This window comes from Ciconia boyciana, chromosome 5, assembly GCF_034638445.1.
Source record: "Ciconia boyciana chromosome 5, ASM3463844v1, whole genome shotgun sequence".
Lineage (NCBI taxonomy): Eukaryota > Metazoa > Chordata > Aves > Ciconiiformes > Ciconiidae > Ciconia > Ciconia boyciana.
Window position 1 is genome coordinate 32,316,991 of NC_132938.1, and position 21,418 is coordinate 32,338,408.

Genomic DNA, 21,418 nt, shown 5'->3' on the forward strand with positions numbered 1-21,418 from the left:
AGCTTGATACAAAGAACTGGATTTTGTATGGATTTCAATAAAAATGCTGCTCTCAGAGAAGTGCGTGTAGGAGGGCAGCTGGAATCATATATGTTCACAAAATCCGTTGCGTTAGCAGCAAGCACATGCTGACCTTAGGTCCATTCTGCTCCTCCTTGCCTGAGAACCAATGTGCTGGATTGCTGTTGCGCAAAAAATGCTGACTTATTCTGAAACGGTGTCTAGTGTTACTGTAAACACACACTGCTGGTACAGTTCCCAGCAGAGCGCTCTCTGCATGGAGGTTACTTGACCTTTATACTCCTGGCAGGAAATAAAAGATGTTAATGGTGGGGACCTCTGTTAGGAACAGTAGCCCTTAGCAAGAAGAGGAAGGACTAGAAGGAGTTGGTTATATATCAACAGTCTATGTAAAGACATGGTTTGCATTGTGAATGTGTGACATAATTTTGGAAATGCTAAAGAATCCACAGAAAATTCAGTCCAGCAGGAACAGATTAGGGGACTAATGCGATGGACACTGTACAGGTGGAAGAGTCCCAAAAGGCAGCACAACTGAGGCAGGTCACGTATCTTGTACCAGGGGAGTCCAGATGAGGATGGCTATGTAGCTCATATATGTACCTCATGACCACGCCAGCACAGCAAACACAAGGGTAGAAGGGGGGGATGTTTAGTCTGCAAACGGACAGTCTGTAAGTCTCAAATCTCTGAAGGGAGTCCATAGTTGCTGTTAAATACCACAGACTGTTGTAGTAGCTTTTGAATGGCTATGTGGCCGCTTCAGGTCCTAATTCTAGGTCAGTTAGAATTGCATCTTCTTAGTATTTAAGTAAATTTTCTATGCCAAATTCTCTATGCCTGTCTGCATCTAGTGCAGCCTCTTTAAGGCATTTATTTCCTAAGACACTAGCAGCAGAAGGCTGCTACAAGAAATATCTCATTTCTTTCTTCATGGTTTTTTTGTCTGTGTCCCTTATTACACCAAACTGTTCTTTCATTCGGTACTGGGGCAAGTGTTTGCACAGCTTGCTGAAAGCCAGCTTACTAAAACAATGTAGGTTAAAAAATAGATAGACGTAATGCGAATAATTTCAATGATCTGGTTTACTGCAAATGCTTGAATTCCTGAACTTAGAAGGCAGTGAAATACAGTTGGGGCAGCAACACTGTGACTCACCATCAGCACAAAGCTCTCTTTCAAGCAATTACAACTTGCAACCTGTCTGTGCAAAGGTGAATCACAAGCTGGCCCACAGAATACATGAAGAAGGATATATATTTTGCAAGCATAGCAGATTCATGCATAATGAAAACCAGGAATTATTGCCTGAACTGTAAGCTGGGCTATAAATCACATTTAAAAATTGACAGCATGCATTTGAATAGAAATCCGCATAGACATCCACAGCTAAACAATTACTACAACCTTTAGGGATTCACATCCCTCTCTCAATATTTCAGGTAGGTAGACTACATACAGGTGGCTGAGCATACTACAGCTGACCGCTGTAATGCCAAGGGATGAAAAATGAAGTATAGACATACTAAGAACATGGTGAAAGTATTCAATTCCCATTGAAGGTCTGCTTTATTCTGCAGTTGGGTAGCTTTTCCTTATGAAATATGAGATAAATAACCATGCTCACCTGGTTACATGTTCAATGAACACTTTAAAAGAACGATGAGAAAATGCCTTAAAAGCATACAGGAAAGGAAGACAAGAGATACAATCATACTGAGCTAAGTCATACACTTTATACAATAAACAGTATACTGTATTGGCTGGTGTATACACTAACAGAGGAATGTGCACATGGCTTGTGAGTCCTTGTAGGTGCTACTGAATAAGGAAGTTTCATTCCAGGCTCTGGTTCAGACTCTAACTTTGCTTTTTGGTCAGCTCTTGTGGTGCAGATAGTTTGTGATGAATAGCACCGGGGGAGCTAGATTTCTTTCTTATTACTAAGGAAAAGGCTTGAAGGAATGGAAACTTATCAAAGAGGAACTGTGAAGGAAATTAATTGTTGAATAGGTGTCAAGAAAGCTTTAGCAGGAGGTGGTAGAGATGAACTTAGTTGGACAATTTATCATAGACTGAGTCATCACTTTCTGTTGATTGCATTAGTGAATAGGAAAATGCTCTGGAAAATGAGCTGGAAATACTCCTCCATTCAAGTGACATAACATGACCTACAGTAAGATCCTAAGCTATTCAAGACGACCAGACTTAATCCAGAAGTATATACCACAAAAGTGAGGAAACCAATGCAAGAAAAAGAATGCTGGATTTGGTTTTTTTGTGTTTTCTGTGTAATCAAGCAAAAAAGAGCTTTATTAAAAAACACCCCACATACTATGCAAAACTGGTTGGCTTACTTAAAACTTTAGAAGCCTTAGAAGAATTAAACTGTCGCTTAGAATGAAGTCATGAGTTCATATCCAGAGGTCTGGCAAGCTAGTTGGGGTCAGCTCTGGACCTGGAGGCCTGAAGCCATAGAGGTCTTCTTTGGAAAAGCCCAGTAAACACACTCAGGAGATGTTTGGGGTAGGGCAGTGAAGGCAGAAGGGCTTGGAAAGAAGCACGGAGTTGGAGGGCATGGTGGAGTGTAATCCAGCTCAACCCTCATAAATGCTGTTTAAAGTGGAAATGGATTCCCTATTTTTAATGGAACTCATATGGGTATTAAATCCAGAAAGTTCCATAATGTTCAGTAATAATTGGAAGGGTGCATAGGAAACTTAACCAAATCTCATTAAAAATGAATCAGTGGCCTATAAGGTTTGGCACATTTCTTCATGAGTTTATGCTGCTTTCAACATGAAGCACTGCAGTCTAAGCTACAGAGTAGCCTGTGTCCTCTCAGGGTTAGATGTGAAATGGTTTATTGATTTCAGCCTGAAAGTTAGGCAGTGTTTCTCTCAAAATCCAGAGCAGGCAATGAAGGAAAGAAAAAAATTTGTATTACACCTTCAAAATCAGTTAACTATAATTAGGTATTACAGATATGATTATAGTTTAGTCATAATGGTATATCTATTTTATAACATCACTGGAGAGCAGAATTATGGCACTCCAGTTTTCTTACCTTAATCTATTTGATGCTCTTTAAGAATAACCCTTCATTTAAATTTCAACAGCTTGTAAATTTTGGTTTGGTGATAACTGCTCCTCTGAAATGTGTTTTATCCCGCAGCTACAGATATGTAGGGTCAGTTGACATGTTCTGCACTTTAATGTAGGGCTTTTTTTTTTGGCTGTGAATATGGATTAGCCTTTTCTTGCTCAAGGAACTTCATCTCTTAATTGATGAAACACGAAGGCCATTAACACCTCATGAATTAAATTACAGTGCATGTAAATTCCTACTATGATTTACAACTGTTGTTTGCTCCAATAATTAAAAAGATTCAGTAGTAAACACCAATATTTAACAAATCAGGTTGTTTAGCACAATGACCAGAACATCTCTTGCTACAGGCTGTGAAATTCCTTAAAATGTTAAAAGCTGAAATGCTTTAAAAATTGTAAGGGAGGAGTATGTGAAGAAAGAGGATATCCTAATTCTATGATAAAAGTGTACTCCAAAATTTGTGCTATTTACAGCATGAACCAGAGTTGCTCAGAGTATAGCACACTTTTCTTACTTCTTTAAGGACTGTTTTATTAGTGGGTAAGTGTCTAATTGCTGCAGGCTCAGGAAAGTATTATGCCTTTGAGTTCACTTGACTGTCACTTGACTGAATCAATGAAGTATGCTGCTCCTTATCAGCGAGATCTGCTGTTCAAAGGTTCATTAGGAATAAAAGCAAATCCTGACTCCTATTGTGTGAGGACATTGGTAAGGCAATGCTTGCTCAGTGCAGATAGGGTTGGGATGTTAAACAGGGTTGGTTTTCTCCCAAAGTAATGTGGAGCCCTGCCCCTGAGCTTCTTTATTCTCTATCACACAGATGTGAGGTTTTGTCTGGTTTCATCAATTTGTAGTTAGGTTGCTGACAGAGTGAGCACTCATGCAGATAATAATTTGGTATTCAGGCTATAATTATGGCTACAGTGACTGCCACTTACCCCTACTAATAACTCAGCACGCTATCCAAAATACGATTGGTACGGATACATGAGCAGCAAGTGCTAAACGTGTCTTGGCATAACTCTGCCCATTCCAAAGGCTTGTCCCAGAGGAAGCAGAGCACTGGGGCAGCAACTTCTGGTACAAAGAGCTGCTCTTCGGGGAGCATAAGCTGGAGCAGTCATCATTGCCTGCCAGAGCACCGCCTGCCACACCTCTTCTCTACAGTTATGCCAGGAATTACCTGTCCCTGCAATTTAAGGAAGCATAAAGGCAGCTGAAGTCATTTGCATCCCACTTTCCAGGTATGCAGAACAGAGCAGCAGGACAGCTAATTTTCTGGCTCACTGTTTTTTCCTTTTTCCCTCCTGAAATAATTACTGTTGGATGATAGTTAAAAAATTAAAAGGCAAAAGTGCAGAATCACCAGCCCCATTTGTCTGTAACCAAAAGAATTCATTTTCAGAATCTCCTTTTCAGTAAATGTTCAAATATATAACCTTGAAGATAGTTTGTCAGAAGGAGCAAAAGCAGAGAGAAAAGTTAGGTGAAAGCAGTGGTTCAGTCCTTATGCTAGAATCTCACTGGGGCATATTTTCCATGCATTACAAGAGCTATTGCCCTTCCCAAACCTCATCTGGGAAGCAAAAGGCTAAAGGCATGTCCATCGAGAAAGTAATTTGCTCATAAATTCATATTTGAATCCTCTAAGCAGGGACTAAACCTGGAGAAGTTAGTGGTAGACAAGAGACGCCAAAATGAATTTGTCTGATTGATCTTTTTGATCAAGACCTCACAATGAGAGCAAGGGTGAATGTCCTACTACTGCTGTTTTCAAACAGTCCCTGGTCCATGCTATCTCCCAAGGTGTTAATGGGTCTCATCTAGAAAAGCACCAGATGGCATGGGCCAAAACTACAGCAGGAAGCATGATAATAAGTAAACAAGAGGGGTAACTGCATGTCAGTACTTGAGCCCATGTCCCATCTAGTTTACTTGTACAGATCCTGCTGTGTGACTGAGTCCTTGAATGAGGTGCCCTTCTGTCCTTGGTGACTGGCTGCTGGATGTGTGCACTCCAAGTTTGATTGTCATTTAGCCTATACCTCCCTCTGACAGTGCAAATGAAACAAACTTATGTGACAGCCCAGAGCTCTTTTAAGAGTGGAAATTCCCAGTTCTGGGAAGTACTTTTTTTGTGGTACTTTGTTTTTGTCATTGTTGGATTTCTAAATTCATCTCCTGGATTTCTAAATGAAGAGTGAAAGAGCACTTGGAAGCAATTGTATAGCACTATATAGGAAACAACTATTAGGGAATATAGGAGCCAACTGTCTTCTGGTTGTCTGCACTGTATTGATTTAGCCAATACAATTCAGATTTTAAGCAGTGCTGCTACTGCATGATACATGGCAGACAGGGAATTTTGGTGCTGGAGTGTGTCTCACCTAGTAGCATTGTGCTTGCTGCTGCTTGCTAAACACAGCTGGAAGTCTACAGTACCAACACATTTACTTGTCTGTTATCTTTGACAATTACAATTCTCCATCCCACTTCAGTCTATTAAAACAATTGTCCATACTGCAGAATACTACAAAGACAGTTATTTTGTCTTTTTATGTTGCATTATTTTTAAGGGTTTGTTTTGCTTTGTTTAAGGAAAACAGGTAAGGAAGCTTAAATAATAGATCTTAGGAAATTAAATGATCACTACATCTTTAGTTGAACTGGAATGCACTTAAGAAAATAAGAGGGACGTTTAAGTTAGAGTCATGGGAACTGGTGAACAAAGCACCAAAAAGCGTGAAACCCCAACACAGATGTAGCAAAGATTTTCCAGATGTGGAATTCTTTCTATGGATCAGTAGAGTTAGCTTAACTTACTTAAGCTATAATGATCATTCTAGGGGAAAAAAATTTGGCTCATTTGTTATCTCTCAGTCTTTTAATATAACTAAATGTAATTTACTTTGCTGAAGATTTTTATCTAGATTTGTTTTATGAAAAGATGTCTGTTTCTTATTCCTCTTAGTTTGTGTAATGTGGCATACATTACCTCTCTGGAAATGTCTTTGAAATGTACTGCAAAAGTTAATATATGTAGCAACTTCTCAGGTTGGAACCTTTCTTGGTGAGTTTTTCAATGTCCAGTTCCTCATTAAAAACAAAATCATTCGAAGTTTTGATTACAACTGTAATATACATATATATATATATATATATATCTTTACAGTTTTTAGTGTGGTCTTTGGTTATGTTTGTGTTTTTATATTCTTATGAGATACGCTCATACGCTCTCACTTTTTTTCCTTTGCTCTTTATTCAGCTGAAGAATTTCCTTGACTTATTGTATTCTGATCATTGATTGATTTCTGCAAATTTTAAGATCCCCCTAATTATTGCTAGAAAGTTTCCTAACATGTAGAGGACTTTTGCTGTTGCTTTGTAAGTTGCATAGTATTCTTAATTTGATGATGGATAGTTGGTACTGTTTCCTGAAGGAAATACATGCCTCCTACAAAACATAAGAAACACTCATGTAATAAAATTATATTTGGTGTACATATTAGGGCTGAATATTCAATAAATTTTTGCTACAAAATACCATTTCTGACACATTAAAAACTAATTCAATATTTGGATAGTGACTTATCCACGGGAAATATTGCAATACTAATTTGACATCTGGGGCAAGTTTTGGATTGGTACATAGAGGGTTATGATTTGGGTAAATCTTATGAAAATCAGTGGTAGTACTGTCATTAATTTAATTGAGGAAAGGGTTATACTAATTAATTTCTCTGTCACTTTGTCTAGACTTTTTCTAAACCTGTGTAAAACTTTAGTATCCACAATATACTGAGACAAGGAGCCCCACAGTTCGGTTTTAGATTGTGTGGAAAAATGCCTCCCCCTGTTTGTTTTGAACTTGCCACCATCATTTGATGTCCTCTCATTCTTTTATGGGAAGAGACAAGCAATTGCACATAATGTCAAATGATTATCAACACAGAGTAATCAAACATGGATAACTATTGTGCTGAGAGACCAAAAAAAGAAATGAACTTTCACTATCAGAATGAATGTCAGGTACTAAATCCCTGACTGAAAAAGCCAGTACTGCTTCCAAGCTAGCAGTGAATCCCCCTCTAACTTGTGTGCCAGAAACAGTCTTCTACTTGACTCATTGTTATTGTCTAATCCTGCAATAGTTAATTGAATGGCTGCTAAAAGGCATTTTTCCTACAAATACTAGTCTGGATCCATAACATAGAGTCAGACTTAAGTTGTGAGTGTGATCTGTATAAAAAGTACAAGTGTGAGATCTTGCCCTAAAAGGGTGAAAGAAATTTTAGGAAAACTAGAGATAATTCCCATGAATCTCTTTCAACTTTCCAATAATTTCCCAGCCACAAATGCCCTGATAATGATGAAATTATACCTGATAAAATTGATTAACCTGATATACACTTCAAAGTTTTGCCAGAGCAGGTATAACAGTTATGAATGTGAAATAGAGCCCTGCCAAAGACATACTTGTGCTGACACAAAAAATGTTATTCCGCTCAAAGAGTTAGCGTGAGCTATACCACCAGAATAAGTCCTTGGCACTCTCTGAACATTCTGGAGTTTCATCCCTGCTTTGAGAGCCTCCCATGGTAACTACAAGAGCAAAATCTTTCTAGTGTAGGCATGGGCTTTGTTCTGTAAGCAGTGCTCTATGTAAGTCAATTATAGATAACAAATTCTTGACAAAAGTCTCAGTCTTTCTTTTTCTTCCTTGCAACATGAAGAAACATTGATTCCGGGATGACATTGTAAATTAGACAACTTGCCTGGAGGAAGCAGTGGTTTATTTTATTAATTTTTTTCCTTGCCTTTTAACAGGTTTCGACTGGTCTTCTCTAATTTCAAGCCTATATTTTGATATGTATTAAAATCCCTGGTTACTTTCCTCTTTGCCTTTCAGTTCTGCTTATAGGTGGCTACTGAGATATGATGTACCTTGCTAGCACTCTGAGATTGGTTACCAGATATCTGCTCTTCTTTTAGGCCAAAGTACAGCAGCAAGTGCAATTGAATCCACTGTAGACTGGGCTTTAAATTAATACCTACCGATTGAACTAAAGAGGCTATTCACTGAGAGAAACTTGCAGAGAAATAATTTTAGACTTGGATTTAGCAAACTTCTACTTACAAGCTTAGTCCAAACTCACGCGACTGGAATGATTACCTGCAGGAATAACTTCTTGCAGATTTATAGTTTGTAGGCCATTTGGCGGTTGTATCTATCAATAAACTTGTTTTTCAGTTCTTTCTTTCTTTGTAATACTTATGAATTAAGCAATAATTTCATGCAGTTATCATCTGATTCTTTCCTGAAATGTCATGAAGGGGAGATTCACTAATAGCCAAAATCAACACAGAGGTAGATTGAAGATGGTAATAAAGCAATCGCATGAGGCAACTGACTGACTTTGCATATAAGAATCCTACACTGGTGCATTTTAAAGACCAATGGCATCTACCATAAGCTAGAGAATCAGCATTTGATGTGACTGCCACTTCCTGATACGTGCAAAAGCAATCTGATTTTACAAGAGTATTTGCAGAGGAGATTTGAGACAATGGCTAAACTTGATGCCTAGATACCACGAGGGATTTCAAAATCTTCAAGATAATGAAAAACACCTTTTGTCAGATATGGTTAGTATCTTTGAGTTTATAGATGATAAAAGATCTAGTTGCTTAGGCTGAACATACTACAAGCAGATACAGCAATTCTCTCAACCATCACTTGCTATACCAGAAGGCATTCAGAGCACAAGCCAACAACTCTATCATGGAAAAAAAACTCTGAGCAACCTCTGACGCTGCAGTTACGTACAGCCCTACCATTGTGCTGCCAAGGATGATTCCACATCAGGAAGACACTTTGCCTCCAGGTGTGCCTAATCCAAAGCGTACTTTTGGGTGTCTCTCACCTGAGTTTTCAGCATGTCCTTAGAGGAATGTAAATAAGCATGACTTCTCATCAAACATCAAAGAGCTCTCTCTTTTCCCTAAGGATTTGTGAAAAGGAGCTTTTTATTCTAATAAGACAGGAGTTTAAAGTGTGCATGTAAGTACCTAAAATATATAAACAACAAAAACCTGTGCTGGCTTTGTGGAGTAAAGCCCACGTCCCAGGTGATCTGAGACTGAAACTGTTTCTTACCCTTCTATTTTAACGGATGCAAAAAGAGAAAAGTTATCTTGCCACACTTTCTTAAGTGCTCTAAGCTTTTCATATTAAAGATGATTTAAAATTGTTTAGATCTTTGGTTCATCTTCAGTAACTCTGAAACCACTTAGCAGTCCAAGTCCTATTTTCAAATATGAGAACAGGAGCATAATATGATCTTACAGATGTTTTGATTGTTGTCTAGGAATCCAAAGAAGTAAAGAAGAGCTTATTAAATTTTTCAGAAATGACTAGATACCTTCATAATTCTGTACCATGTGCAGATTTTACTGCCCAAAGGTAATCTTTATTGGGAATCAGTGTACAATTAGCAGGTGTCACAATACAGAGCTTGTTTTTCATCTTCAGGTCCCTAAATAACTATGAAAATGTAGCCAAAGGTTAATTTTAAAATTTGGCTCTGGGCATCTCAGCTTTTCAGAAGCTGACTCTATTTCTGGACACTGAAAAAGAAAGCCCATCACCTGATTTCCAAATCAACAGTCACATCACTACTTTGGAAACTGTGGCCTAATGATTACATGTCAGTATCAATTAGGACCAAGTGAATTAGTTTATATTTCATCAGAATCAACCCAAATCTTTACCGTGAACTCAGTCCAAACAAAATTAGGCTAGAAATAACTTGATTAACTGGTTATCACCATTCTCTGTTATTCTTGTTATAGCCAAAAAAGGAAAGGAAGAAAAACTTCTTCATGTTTGCTTTGGTTTAAAAGCTATTTTTGCTTAGGGACTACCTCTTTTAGAGTGTTTCTGGTGTCCAATACAATAAGAGACCACAATTTGGGCTGAATAATATAAATGCTACCAAACCACTGTGTAACTGATAACTAACTTTATACTGAAAAGCAACTTGATTAAGATTAAATATATGATACTAGCCAGAATATACTGACTACCAGTTTACAGTCTGTATGGTGGTGTTCTAAAATGTGAGCACATTATAATTAGTTATGATGTAATACTGAACTGAATTTGCAGAAAGTAACTGTATTTTCTACTTTGACAACAAAGAGCTCAATCAGGAAACATTGTTTCACACAATATTTTTGTTTGCAAGTTGGGATTTTACAGTCTGGAAGGGTGGATAAGTGCATGATAAAAAAACTGGCTGGAGAGTAGCTCTATGGAAAAGGCCCTGGGGTCTTGGCAGACAGCGAGCTGAGCATGAGCCAGCAGTGTGCCCTGGCAGCAAAGAGAGCTGGCAGCATCCCGGGATGTATCAATAAAAACGTAGCCTGTAGATGGAGGGAAGGGATTATCCCCCTCTATTCAGTGCTTGCTAGACCACATCTGCAATACTGAGCCCAGATTCAGGATCCCCCCAGTAAAAGACAGGCATCACTGAAAGGGAACAAGTCCCAGGAAGGGCCACCAAGCTGATCAGGGTCTGGATCACTTGGCCTGTGAACGGAGGTTGCAGGACTTGTTCAGCCTGAAGACATGGCTTTTGGGGTCCTACCAGCAGGTCCCCAGGACCTCATGGGAGGGCAGCAAGAAGATGGAGCTGGGCTTTTCACATTGTGCATGTGAGGATTACAAGAGACAACAGGCACAAACTGAAACCAGAAAGGATCAGACTGGATATAAGGAAAACTGTCTCCTCCACGGAGACAGTACAGCAGTGGAGCAGGTATCCTACAGAGGTTGCACAGGCTCCATCTTTGGAGGTTTTCAAGACTGGACTGGGTAAAGTCCTGAGCAACCTTGTCTGACCTCAGGGCTGGTCCTGCTTGAGCAGGAGGTTGGAGAAAGGACCTCCAAAGGTCCCTTTTAAGAGAGTTATCCTGAGTTATCCTTTGTTTAACTGTATTTTGCTAATAGGTGATGAAGACTGTTATGAGAGACATTCTCACAACTTATCAATCTGTGAGGAAACTTATATTATTAATGTAAAAATATGGTTAAAAGACTTCAATGCTAATGGTTTTTTTTTTCTAATCACATAGTTTCTGGGATAAAAATAACTTGCCCTAACAAAGAAGGTATATATTGCCTTAAAAACACATTGGATTGGCCAGAAAAAGGACAGCTGAAAGATTTAGCATGATGACCGGCAGCAGTAATCACTCAGCTGGCACTATATACATCTTTATACCTAACAGGGAAATATTTTGATTAGAATAATGTAATTCTATTACAGAACTTAAGAAAAGACAGCAAACCAGCAAAGAAATCAAAATTCAATTGCTCACCACAGGAATATAAGGCACTGAGGCACTACTTGTTTTCTCTAAAGTGAATACTGACATTTGAATATTTTTGAGGAAATATTTAAAGTTGTTTCCACAATTGACACAATCATCAAAGAATCTAGAAAAATATCATAGCTACAAAAGCATTAAAGCTTTGGACCGAGATATGGACCGATGCAATGTAAAAATAATATGGCCTTTGTTATTGGCCTAAAATAGTTCAGTTAAGCTTTTCTCTCTAAGTATTTTAAAGATCAAAATAGATGAGACTATATTAAAGAAATTAATAAAATTAAATGCCTTTGAAGATAACAACAGCATATTTTGATTTAAAAAGCTCTTCCAAAGAAGTATAAAAGCAGGTCCATACTGATGGCCCATGCTAATGCAGGTGGAATAAGAAAACAGAAGCTGGCTAAATATTTAGGAATTTGATGCACAAGAGGTTCTGCTAATTCTCAGATACTTCAGATGTACTTTAATATTATGCAATGATTTCATGAAATTTGTTTTAGCCTTCCAGCAAACACCTGTTTTCCTGTTCAGGCATAGGACGTGAACGTTTGTGTCCTTCTTCAATGGTAGACGGCCTTCTTGACTGCTGGCTCCCCCTCAGAGCACATTCACACTACCTGGCCCTAGCCTTCACTTTTTAAGACTCAAGAAAGTAATATACAACAGGCAATCAAGAGGAGTTTTAGGGGCCATCGTGCTTCCAGTGCATGTAGCACAGTTTTAAGTGGACTCTCAGAGGAACGCTGCAGTCCCAGGATCTACTGTTTCCTCCAAAACCTAAAAAAATGGCCACGGCACCTTAAGGTTAATGAGACTTTGGCTTCACACAGTTCTACGTGCATTTTAAAGTGTATGTGTTTATATCCACATGCATACAGTGAATATGGTGTGACTTTTAGAAGTGAAGTAATTTATTCAGAAGAACAACTATGGTAGTGTGCGGTTAATAAGCCACTAAAAGTCAAATACCAAAAATCATGACATCAGCTATTTTACTGCATTAGAAAAAATAAAGAAAACCCAATAACTAAACATCATCAGGAATCTTAGCATGAAACGTCAGCTTTCAGTATCTCTTGGCATCACAAACCTTTTTTCTAGTAATGAAATAAATGACAGTGGAATAAAAATATATCTATTAGCATCTGTTGGTGTTTGGCAGACATCCATGCATGTTCTGGCAGAGTTTCTGTAACTGTTTTTTAGTATGACAGATTGAAGTGTGAGTGCTCACCTGACATTTTTATTTAGAAAGCAAACACTCAGCTAAAACAAATTTTATAACTGTTGCAACATCAACAGTAAAAGAAAGATTACCTAGGTAGAAACTGGTACTTCATACCAAGGTCTCACAAAAGCATTAATAAGACTGTTCTACTAAGACCAGATACAATACTTAAAAAAAGGAACCATTAATAATTCATTTTGCCCAGTTTATTGTAGAATGCTGGCTAGAGATATTGCAAAGCAGCCAGAAAACTAGTAACTGTGCCAATTAACTTGTATTTCCCTCCAGTTTATGTGGAAACTGATATCCTGTAGCCAGTCAGACTAAATTTTTTAATGTTTGTTCTAGGTTCAAAATAAGTTATGTATGGCTGAAACTTTAATGACTTCATGAAAACACAGCGTCCAGTGGGTACTGCTCGTGGAAAGAATTGATTTCTCTGGATCTAGAACATGTTTGTAAAATCTAGTGGAGATATTCTTTTTTTCCTTTTTGATTAGAGCTGCAGTTAAATTGAATGAAATTAAAAGAGCTCTACCTAGTGTGCCAAGCAGTTGGTCTTTTATGTGCCTTGTTTAATGACAGTGAACCTGTTGCTACTGGATTTTCAAGGTCCTCCGCTGTGAGTTCTCACAGATGGGCCTGACCCGCCTTGTCATCACTCCATCACCTCCTGTTCTGCAGCTCATCTCACCATGGGGCCAAGCACAAAGGGTCCTCCACTGCCTGACACCAACAATTAGAGTCTGTGAGAGGAAATACCCTGCCGTTAAGGTCCCTTTTATCATCTGTGTATTTGTCTTCTTTGTGCATCAAAGGCAACCAGGGAAATTAACACCAAAGGACATGGAGTCTGTACTTTATTAAATAGTATCTTTACCAGAAATCTAGAGGAGATGCAGAAAAAAAATGAGTCTTGTTCACTGCTAGGACTATATTGTAATACTAACACCAGGGAGCTTTCAAACACTTTACATTGGCCAGAGGTCCAATGAGGCTGCTGTCTTCGACTGTGCTTAATACTTTATCATCTTGTTTGCTTGCTGATCACCAAATCATGAACAAGAAACGGGCTATCAAATCTGTTCTACTCCATGTCAAAGACTGACACTTTTATTTGTGCTGAAGTAGACCTCTCTAACCTACTAGTTAGAGAGAGTATTGAGATTTACCCAAAGAGGTTGCACACTTTTTCCATAGTATATCTTTAAAGCAAGAGGGAATATTTTGGTAGAATCATGAAAGCTCTTAAAAGCATGTTCACTTGCTATTCTGCTAGGGAATTTTTACTGCTACAGATGAATAGTGTCACTTGCTTTTTTATATTAAGTTATGTGTTCTGTGTTTTTAATTGATCCAAGTTTGTACTTAATAACTAAAATGTAGTACTCAATGACTTATAAAAAGCTAATTTTATTTTTAGAGCAGCAACTTTTCTAAATGTGTGTTGAACCAAAATACTACAGGGCAGTTTTTTTATGCACATGAAAAATTTATTTATTATAATGCTGAATATTATGGACCAATGGTGTTAATATTTATTTAGGGCTAGACTAAACCTTCTGCCTTGTTTATGTGATAGCACATAGTTTCATCACCTCAAGAGAAATAAGCTGTGCTAGTCCTGGACCAGATGTGGATATTCACTCTACCCCTCCCGCTGGCTCTGTTGTAGCAATGTTTCTAAGTCACAGAGTTCACTATTCCCTACAAATATTTGAGGATAAATTGGGAAATCATGAAGTAGGTCCACAAAGAGACTTAGGCAATACTTCTAATATTGACTTATAGTCATTTCACCTTTGTTTTGGGAACACTGCTCCAGAAACTGAAGTTAGCCCTGAATTAGGAACCTCACAGTGGATTCATCGTACTGACTATTGGTATCTATGTTAGGAGCCATTTTGCCTCTACAGTTAGTGGAGAGTTAACCAATACCATTCATGAAGTCTCATGTGTGATTCACATCAGTAAACCAAACGCTGACATATAGCCAGGTGAACCAAAGGGTCATATGTTGATTATTTTTGAACTATAAATGAAGCCAACACCACTAAATCTGACACAGACACCTTCATTATTGACAGGTGAGATGAACCCTCCATCCTTCATAGTTTTTGAAATTTCTTCATAGTTCGTGGACAGAACTCGAGAATAAAAATCACAACAGTCAGCAAGGTAAGTAAAGGCATGGGAACATATAAATTACTCAAAAGAAAGACGGATGCATCTGAAAATACAGTCTTTTGAAGCTGGTTGCTGGCCTGCATTCCTGATTTAGGTGCCGATAGTCCCAGCCCTGAGTCATCTCCTGGCTTGAGCCATCATTTTCCCTGACTGTGCATGTTTCTTGATCTTAACTTCTACCTCAAAAAGGTTCTTTTGAAAGATTTCTTTTTTTCACCATTGCCAGAAATGTCAACAATATTGAGACATCTTAAAAATGCATTTCTCAGAAATAGCTGGTGCCACAGTACATCATTTGCAATGCCCTCATTCACACAACTTGAAGCAATAGTGTACACAGTTAGGCATGACTGATGTTCTGCTCAATACACTGATCATTTATAGATTTTTGCCAAAGGGACTCTGCAATTGCAGGTTTCACTGCACTTTCCACTGTAAAAAAAAATTAACTGGTTAAGGAACTCTTGAATTATTAGTTGACAAAAGTAGCAATGTTTTCAGATTATGTTTGGCTTCGCTCTAAATCTAAAAATAGTGTGTGTATTTTTTTTTTTTTTTAAGTACTCCATCTGAAAGTTTGTATTTGATGTAGTCAAAATTTACTGCGTGTTGGAAAATATATAAAACTGAGAAAATATTTAATTTCAAGGATCAACAACTGCTATAAACATAATCAGTAATGTGTGAATTTCTAAGCTGCTTAAGCAACTTGGTCCATTTAAGGATATAACTGTTTGGTTACCTATAGGAAAAGCATTTGAAAGTATCAAGTATCTAGAATCTACAGAATAGAAAGTCTTGTAAAAACAGGTTTTTATTTATGTATATAGAATTTCTGAACCAGAAACACTGAAAGAACAGCCTTTCTACTTTCTTGTATTTCTCATTCTAGTCCCAGATGAAATCAAATAGTATTAAGTAGGAAAGAGGGAGCTACAAGAAATTATTGCTTCAAAATATCAAAATGAGAAAAGATGTTTGACTAGACATTTTGAGGGCATTTTTAATCCAATTTTAATTTTATTACAATGCTATCCAATCTCTTTACCTACTGCGTTACTAGCATTGTCAGTAGTAAAATAAACAACTCCTTCTTTTTGTTCTGTAATATTTTGTAATATATTTTAGTCTGTTTGTAATAATATAAACTAGAAAGACATAGATTGTTGGTGTTTCCAAATAAATATCAAAATTAGTATTTGTTTGGTTCTCTTACAGCAGACATGCAAATATGCTATATTCTTTTTTGAAGGCTTTCACACTTTACTTATGTCTTTGTCATTCATGAGTCTTATGCAATGTCATTTGTCTGGTGAAGTGTAAGCAGTAATGATCAAACAACGGCTAATTAAATTGCAAAACATGAGACCTGAATGTCTGAATCAAGATCCAATCGCATTTGAAAAAAATAGCACTAACTACCCCTAGGACCAAGTGACTTCAGTCAATAGGCCTGATTTAAATAATCACCTCCCTAATGCATGCTTAATATTTCAAAAAAACCCCATAACCTCATGAGCTCCTGAGCTGCAAAGAATTAAACAAAAGCCAAAACTGATTAAAAGGCAACCACATTTCCATTTACAGTCTAGCTTGTGCTCATGTACATGGAAATGTCAGCAAACTGACTCCACATGGCATGAAATTCTACCTAATATATGTAATATTAAACGTAATGCTGTCCACAAAAAACATAACACTGAAGTCTGGGCAGGAAGAAGGAAGAGAGAGACAGATTCATATGCATATGTACAGGTTATAAAGTGCATGTCAAAAATACATTTATTTCATACCATCACCAACACTGACATGATAGGTAGCTTTGACACTGAAGAAGTAAGCATAGAGCTTTGAGTTTTATTTCTGATTTTACAAGCCGTTAGCTGTGGCAAACACTTGCTGTAGCTCTATTCCTCTAGTGTAAAACTGGGGTCATTACATCTCTATGCCCTGAAGATTTTTTAATTACTTTCAGATAGCTTTTAATCTTGTATGGTACATAATTGCTAAAGATGTACAAAAATCAATAGTGTTGCATCGCTGCTTGACAAAGTATTTGAAATTAGCTGCAAATAGTAGGGCCAGTTATAATCAGTTTGCATGTTTGGACATGATTTAAAGGATGTGGCCAAATACAAAGTGCCTCAGAAAAAGAAATACCAAATAATACCACCTGCAAAACCTATAAAGGAAATGCTTATTAAATATGGGTCACAGTTTGGGAATTATTTATGAACTTCAACAGCTAAAATAGCACAATCCTGACCAGACAGCTCCATAGCTTTTACAGTACTGATTAGCACTGTGGCTTTTCTCTCAAAACCTTTTTTTTAACTTATTCCTCTCCCTTAATAAGCAAAAGAAAAGAAAGACTTCGAACCAGGATAATGCAAGAAAATGTCACCAACAAAAATCAGACATAAATCAGAATGCCAGGTGGCATTTGGATACTTTGAGGTATTTTTCAAGCTATATTTGAAGAACAGTAACAAACTATCAATTAAAATAAATGACGAAGAAAGCAACAGAGATTCTAGAGAACTATAGTGCTAAGAGTGGAGTGTTCCCTAGTGTTTATCACAATACACCCATTTGACAGTGTCTAGCAGACAATCACTAATAGATTTCACATACCAACACCAAAGTATGTATAGTGTTCAGAGAACATATATAACAGAAAATAATAGAAAAACAACATTTCAATATTCTGGAAGTACTTAGCCAAAATAAAAATTATTATCTCCAGTGAAATACTCCAGATAACCATAATTTCCTGCCATACTTAAAGACAGACAGTAAAGTTCACACTAAGTCATCAAATTCCACTGACTTGAACAAACCCATTGGCATCCATGTTTGTTAATTGAGACATCAAATAAATCAAAATAGATTTTAACACCAAGTAACAAGTTAGTATCTAGAGGAAGACTAGGGGGAGCTGCAATTGTAAGGGGCAGCTGCAATTCAACTGGGTACTTTATAGGATAGTTTCAAACATCTTTATTAGTATCATATGGAAAGCTGGACTGCTTTTCAGAAAAAGAAAATATCCTATTCAGGAAACAATGAATAACCTTTACACAGACAGCTGTCAGGTCTGTAACCCTACACAATTGAAACCCCACAGTTGAAGCCTGTCTTTTGTCACTTAGTTAAGTAACACTGTGTTCCACAAAACAAATACAAGGAAATGAGAAAACAAGTAAATATTTACTTACCAGCCTTCTCCTTCTCTGAAATAATTGGCATAGCCTGAAAGAAAAAAATAAATGATACCACTATTTAAAAAATAAGAATATTAGGGAAACATTATAAAATCTTAAGGTAGATTTTATGAGTGTCCAGAAGGTCTGGAAAGAACTGAGGTCTCACTGTGTTGAGCACTCTGGAGAGAAACATACAGTTCCCATTTGAGTGGCTTATAATCTATTATGAAACTAATTACTGTTAAAAAAAAAGGACTAGGAGAGAAGGGAGGAGATGGAGTTAATAAGATATTCCGATGATCACATTTTGAAATAATCATCCTAGAATACATGCCCACAAAATTCCACTGGGAAATTACTAAATAAGACAAAAACTGTGTGGCTGAAGATGAGATTAAAATACCAAATCTTTCTTCTGCAGAACTCAAGCACAGTTCTGCCATTGACTCCATATAGTTAGGACTTGGGCTCAAATGTATATTGTTCTATAACATACCAATTTCTTACTTTTTACATAATTTTTCAGAGACAAGTAGTAGAAGTGTTTTCATATTGGCTGTAATTGTTTTTGGACTTGGAAAATTGTTTTTTTTGCAATGGCTGTAAAAATCTTTCATATTATGCTTTTTTTCAGTCTAATGCAGAAGAACTTTCTGAGTGTATTTTTCCTAAAATAAGTAGGTTATAGATTGAAGGAATAGTAAAATGGAATTTATATGGCATACATATAAACAGAATTAAAGAAAGTGCATATATGATAAATGTAAGAAAGGCTGGATGAGAAATCAGATTGGGTATGAATGTATGCAGAACTGCCATGTGAGTTAAGGTATCAGTTTTACATCCTTTTCACTCATGTCAGTCTAGTCTTTGTTCAGCAGATTTTCCTGCTGCAGATTTCACAGAAAAAGAAAGAGGGGAGTGATGGACAGAAATCACTAAACAGCCAGTTTCAGACTTTCTATAGAGTTCCTGAAATAGACTTTGAAAATTTCATTTCAGGATTTGATTTGTCCTGCTATATAAAACAGTATTTTATAGCATTTCCTGGATGATATTTTGTACAAAATTTCAAATAGAATGTCTCTTAGACAATATATATTAATAAATACCTTACAGAATAGTAATAGCTGTAAGAATCCTTTTGTGATTCTTTCTGTTTCACCTGTACTCTGCCTACTTAAATATCTGTTGCCTGAGTTTGACATTCAAAAATGTCGTACCATCAGACTAATATTATTCAAAACGACAGCAGCCCCTTGCTTGAAAAGCATTTCCCTTGCTTTGTATAAACATACATTTGTTTGGAAGAAGCACCATTTTGCGCCAGTAACGCAGCAAAGGCATTAACTTCCATAGACTGAAGAGAGTTAACATGCCAAAGAAACAATAAAATCACAGGACGAATCAAGGTATCAGTTGCAAAGAAAGAAAAAGTGTCTCGTGCAGATTTTTTAAAAATAATTGATAGAATTTTGAAAACCAGTATATAATTTTCTTCTCTTTCCCAGACCTATGTGGTCGCAATGGCTAAGAAAAATAAGAAAATAAGAAAGAAAACCCCAGATTCACTATTATCATTTGTCTGAGAAAGTAATGTGTAAAGAGAGAACTTTGTAAAGAGGAGAAGGTGACAAACAAGCAAATAAACAGGGAAAGAAAACCCAACAAAAGGGGAAAAAAGAATGAGGGAACATTAGTGTAAATCGAATGGAACGGCCAGGACGAAAGAAGGAAAGATGGGGACAGGTTATTATCATGTTTTAATTTTGAGCTTTGCTAGCCATAAAAAAACCAAAGCAGGTGTGATGGTGTCCTTTAAGATAAGCTTAGAAGACAACATTGAGATGACTGGGGAGTGTCAACATGGAAATCATAAGCTGTGTCAGTTTGATGGGGATAGCCTTTGTAAGTTCTAAAATGCAAGGCCAAGATGAACAGCTATGATTCAGTGGACTGGGGGGAAGCAGTTACAGAACTCAATGGGGACATGACAGAGTGGCAATTGCAGAAGATAATTTCTCTGGTGGCTTTATGACAGACTTAAATGGACTTTAATAATGTTGTCTATAACTGCAGTGCGACTGGTAGTGACTTTGGCCTGAATGAACACTTCTGAATCAGCTCCCATCATCATTCATATCAGCATGCAAATTTTTTTGCATATGAGCATATCAGATTTTAAAACATTGTTAATCTTGCCATTTGTCACTTCAAGTTATTTCCTGGAAATATACAATGTTGCTAATCCATGATCACTAAAACATGTTGATTTACAACCAAATATAAATTTTAGTAAATTTGTTAGATGCTAGTCCTAAAGTTTGTTAGAGTTGTTTAGCAGGTTTAGCCCAGGTAAAAAGCTGTAGCTGGAAATACAAAGAACCATAATGCCTCAGGACAGATGTGTAAGTCACAAAATTAGTACTTCTGTTAACTAGGATGAAAAAGCACTGTAAGTTCCAGACAATTTAAAGGTAGAGTGAAGTCTGCAAATAAAAGTACTTCCTATGTTCCTACGGCAATCTTGCAGCAATTCATTAGGATTGATGCTAGAGAGACCGATGTGGATTATACAATCTACTGAAAGTAAGAATTCTAAAATCAGGTCAGGTGCATGGAAAAAAAATGCTACTAGAGTATTCAGATAAAGAACTACATTCAAAATGATAGCACCACAAAGTATATAAGTTTTCCTAGAATAATTAGGAGAAGGACCTCATACAGTGGTGACTACCTGTCACCATCATTTGTCACTACTCCAGGCTCTCCATAGTGCAATATGTAAATACGCAGATTTATTTTTATTGCCTCACTTTTCTTCCTGATATGAGACTTAGCCCACTTTTTTGGCAAAACATGGTTCCATTTCCTTCATGTGCTTTTAAAATTAGAACTAATTTTCTCTGATTTGGTCATATTGATTAACTGCACAAGAAAAAAGTACAGGATTTTCCAAGAATCAAATATTTTCTCAAATCCATGTGAATCCAAGTAAAAAAAAAGAAAAAAGAAATTATCTCTAAAAAAGCCCTTATAGTAGAATAAAATTAATGAAAGTAAAATCTTTTCTTGAGAACAGAATAGGAAGCATATTTTTTCCAAAGAATATCAATATTCTTCTCATTGTAAAGACTGCAAATAACATGAATGTTTGACTCAGAACATGGTACTGCAGCATACTTATATATTCTGAATCCGTTATAACAGTTATGAAAGATGTTTTCCTTCAAATAATGTATATAAACAGGCAAGTCTTACTCATT

The 21,418-nt window shown here is 36.9% G+C and overlaps 1 protein-coding gene across 5 annotated transcripts in view; it reads right to left on the bottom strand.

Annotated features, from left to right (window-relative positions):
* Positions 1-21,418, bottom strand: part of DLC1 (DLC1 Rho GTPase activating protein) — a 237,199-nt gene that overhangs the window by 117,389 nt on the left and 98,392 nt on the right. For all 5 annotated transcript variants that reach the window (XM_072861421.1, XM_072861422.1, XM_072861420.1 and 2 more), the window contains exon 5: positions 18,165-18,198. In XM_072861421.1, the coding sequence (XP_072717522.1) occupies positions 18,165-18,198 (34 nt within the window). The remainder of the gene's footprint in view (positions 1-18,164; positions 18,199-21,418) is intronic.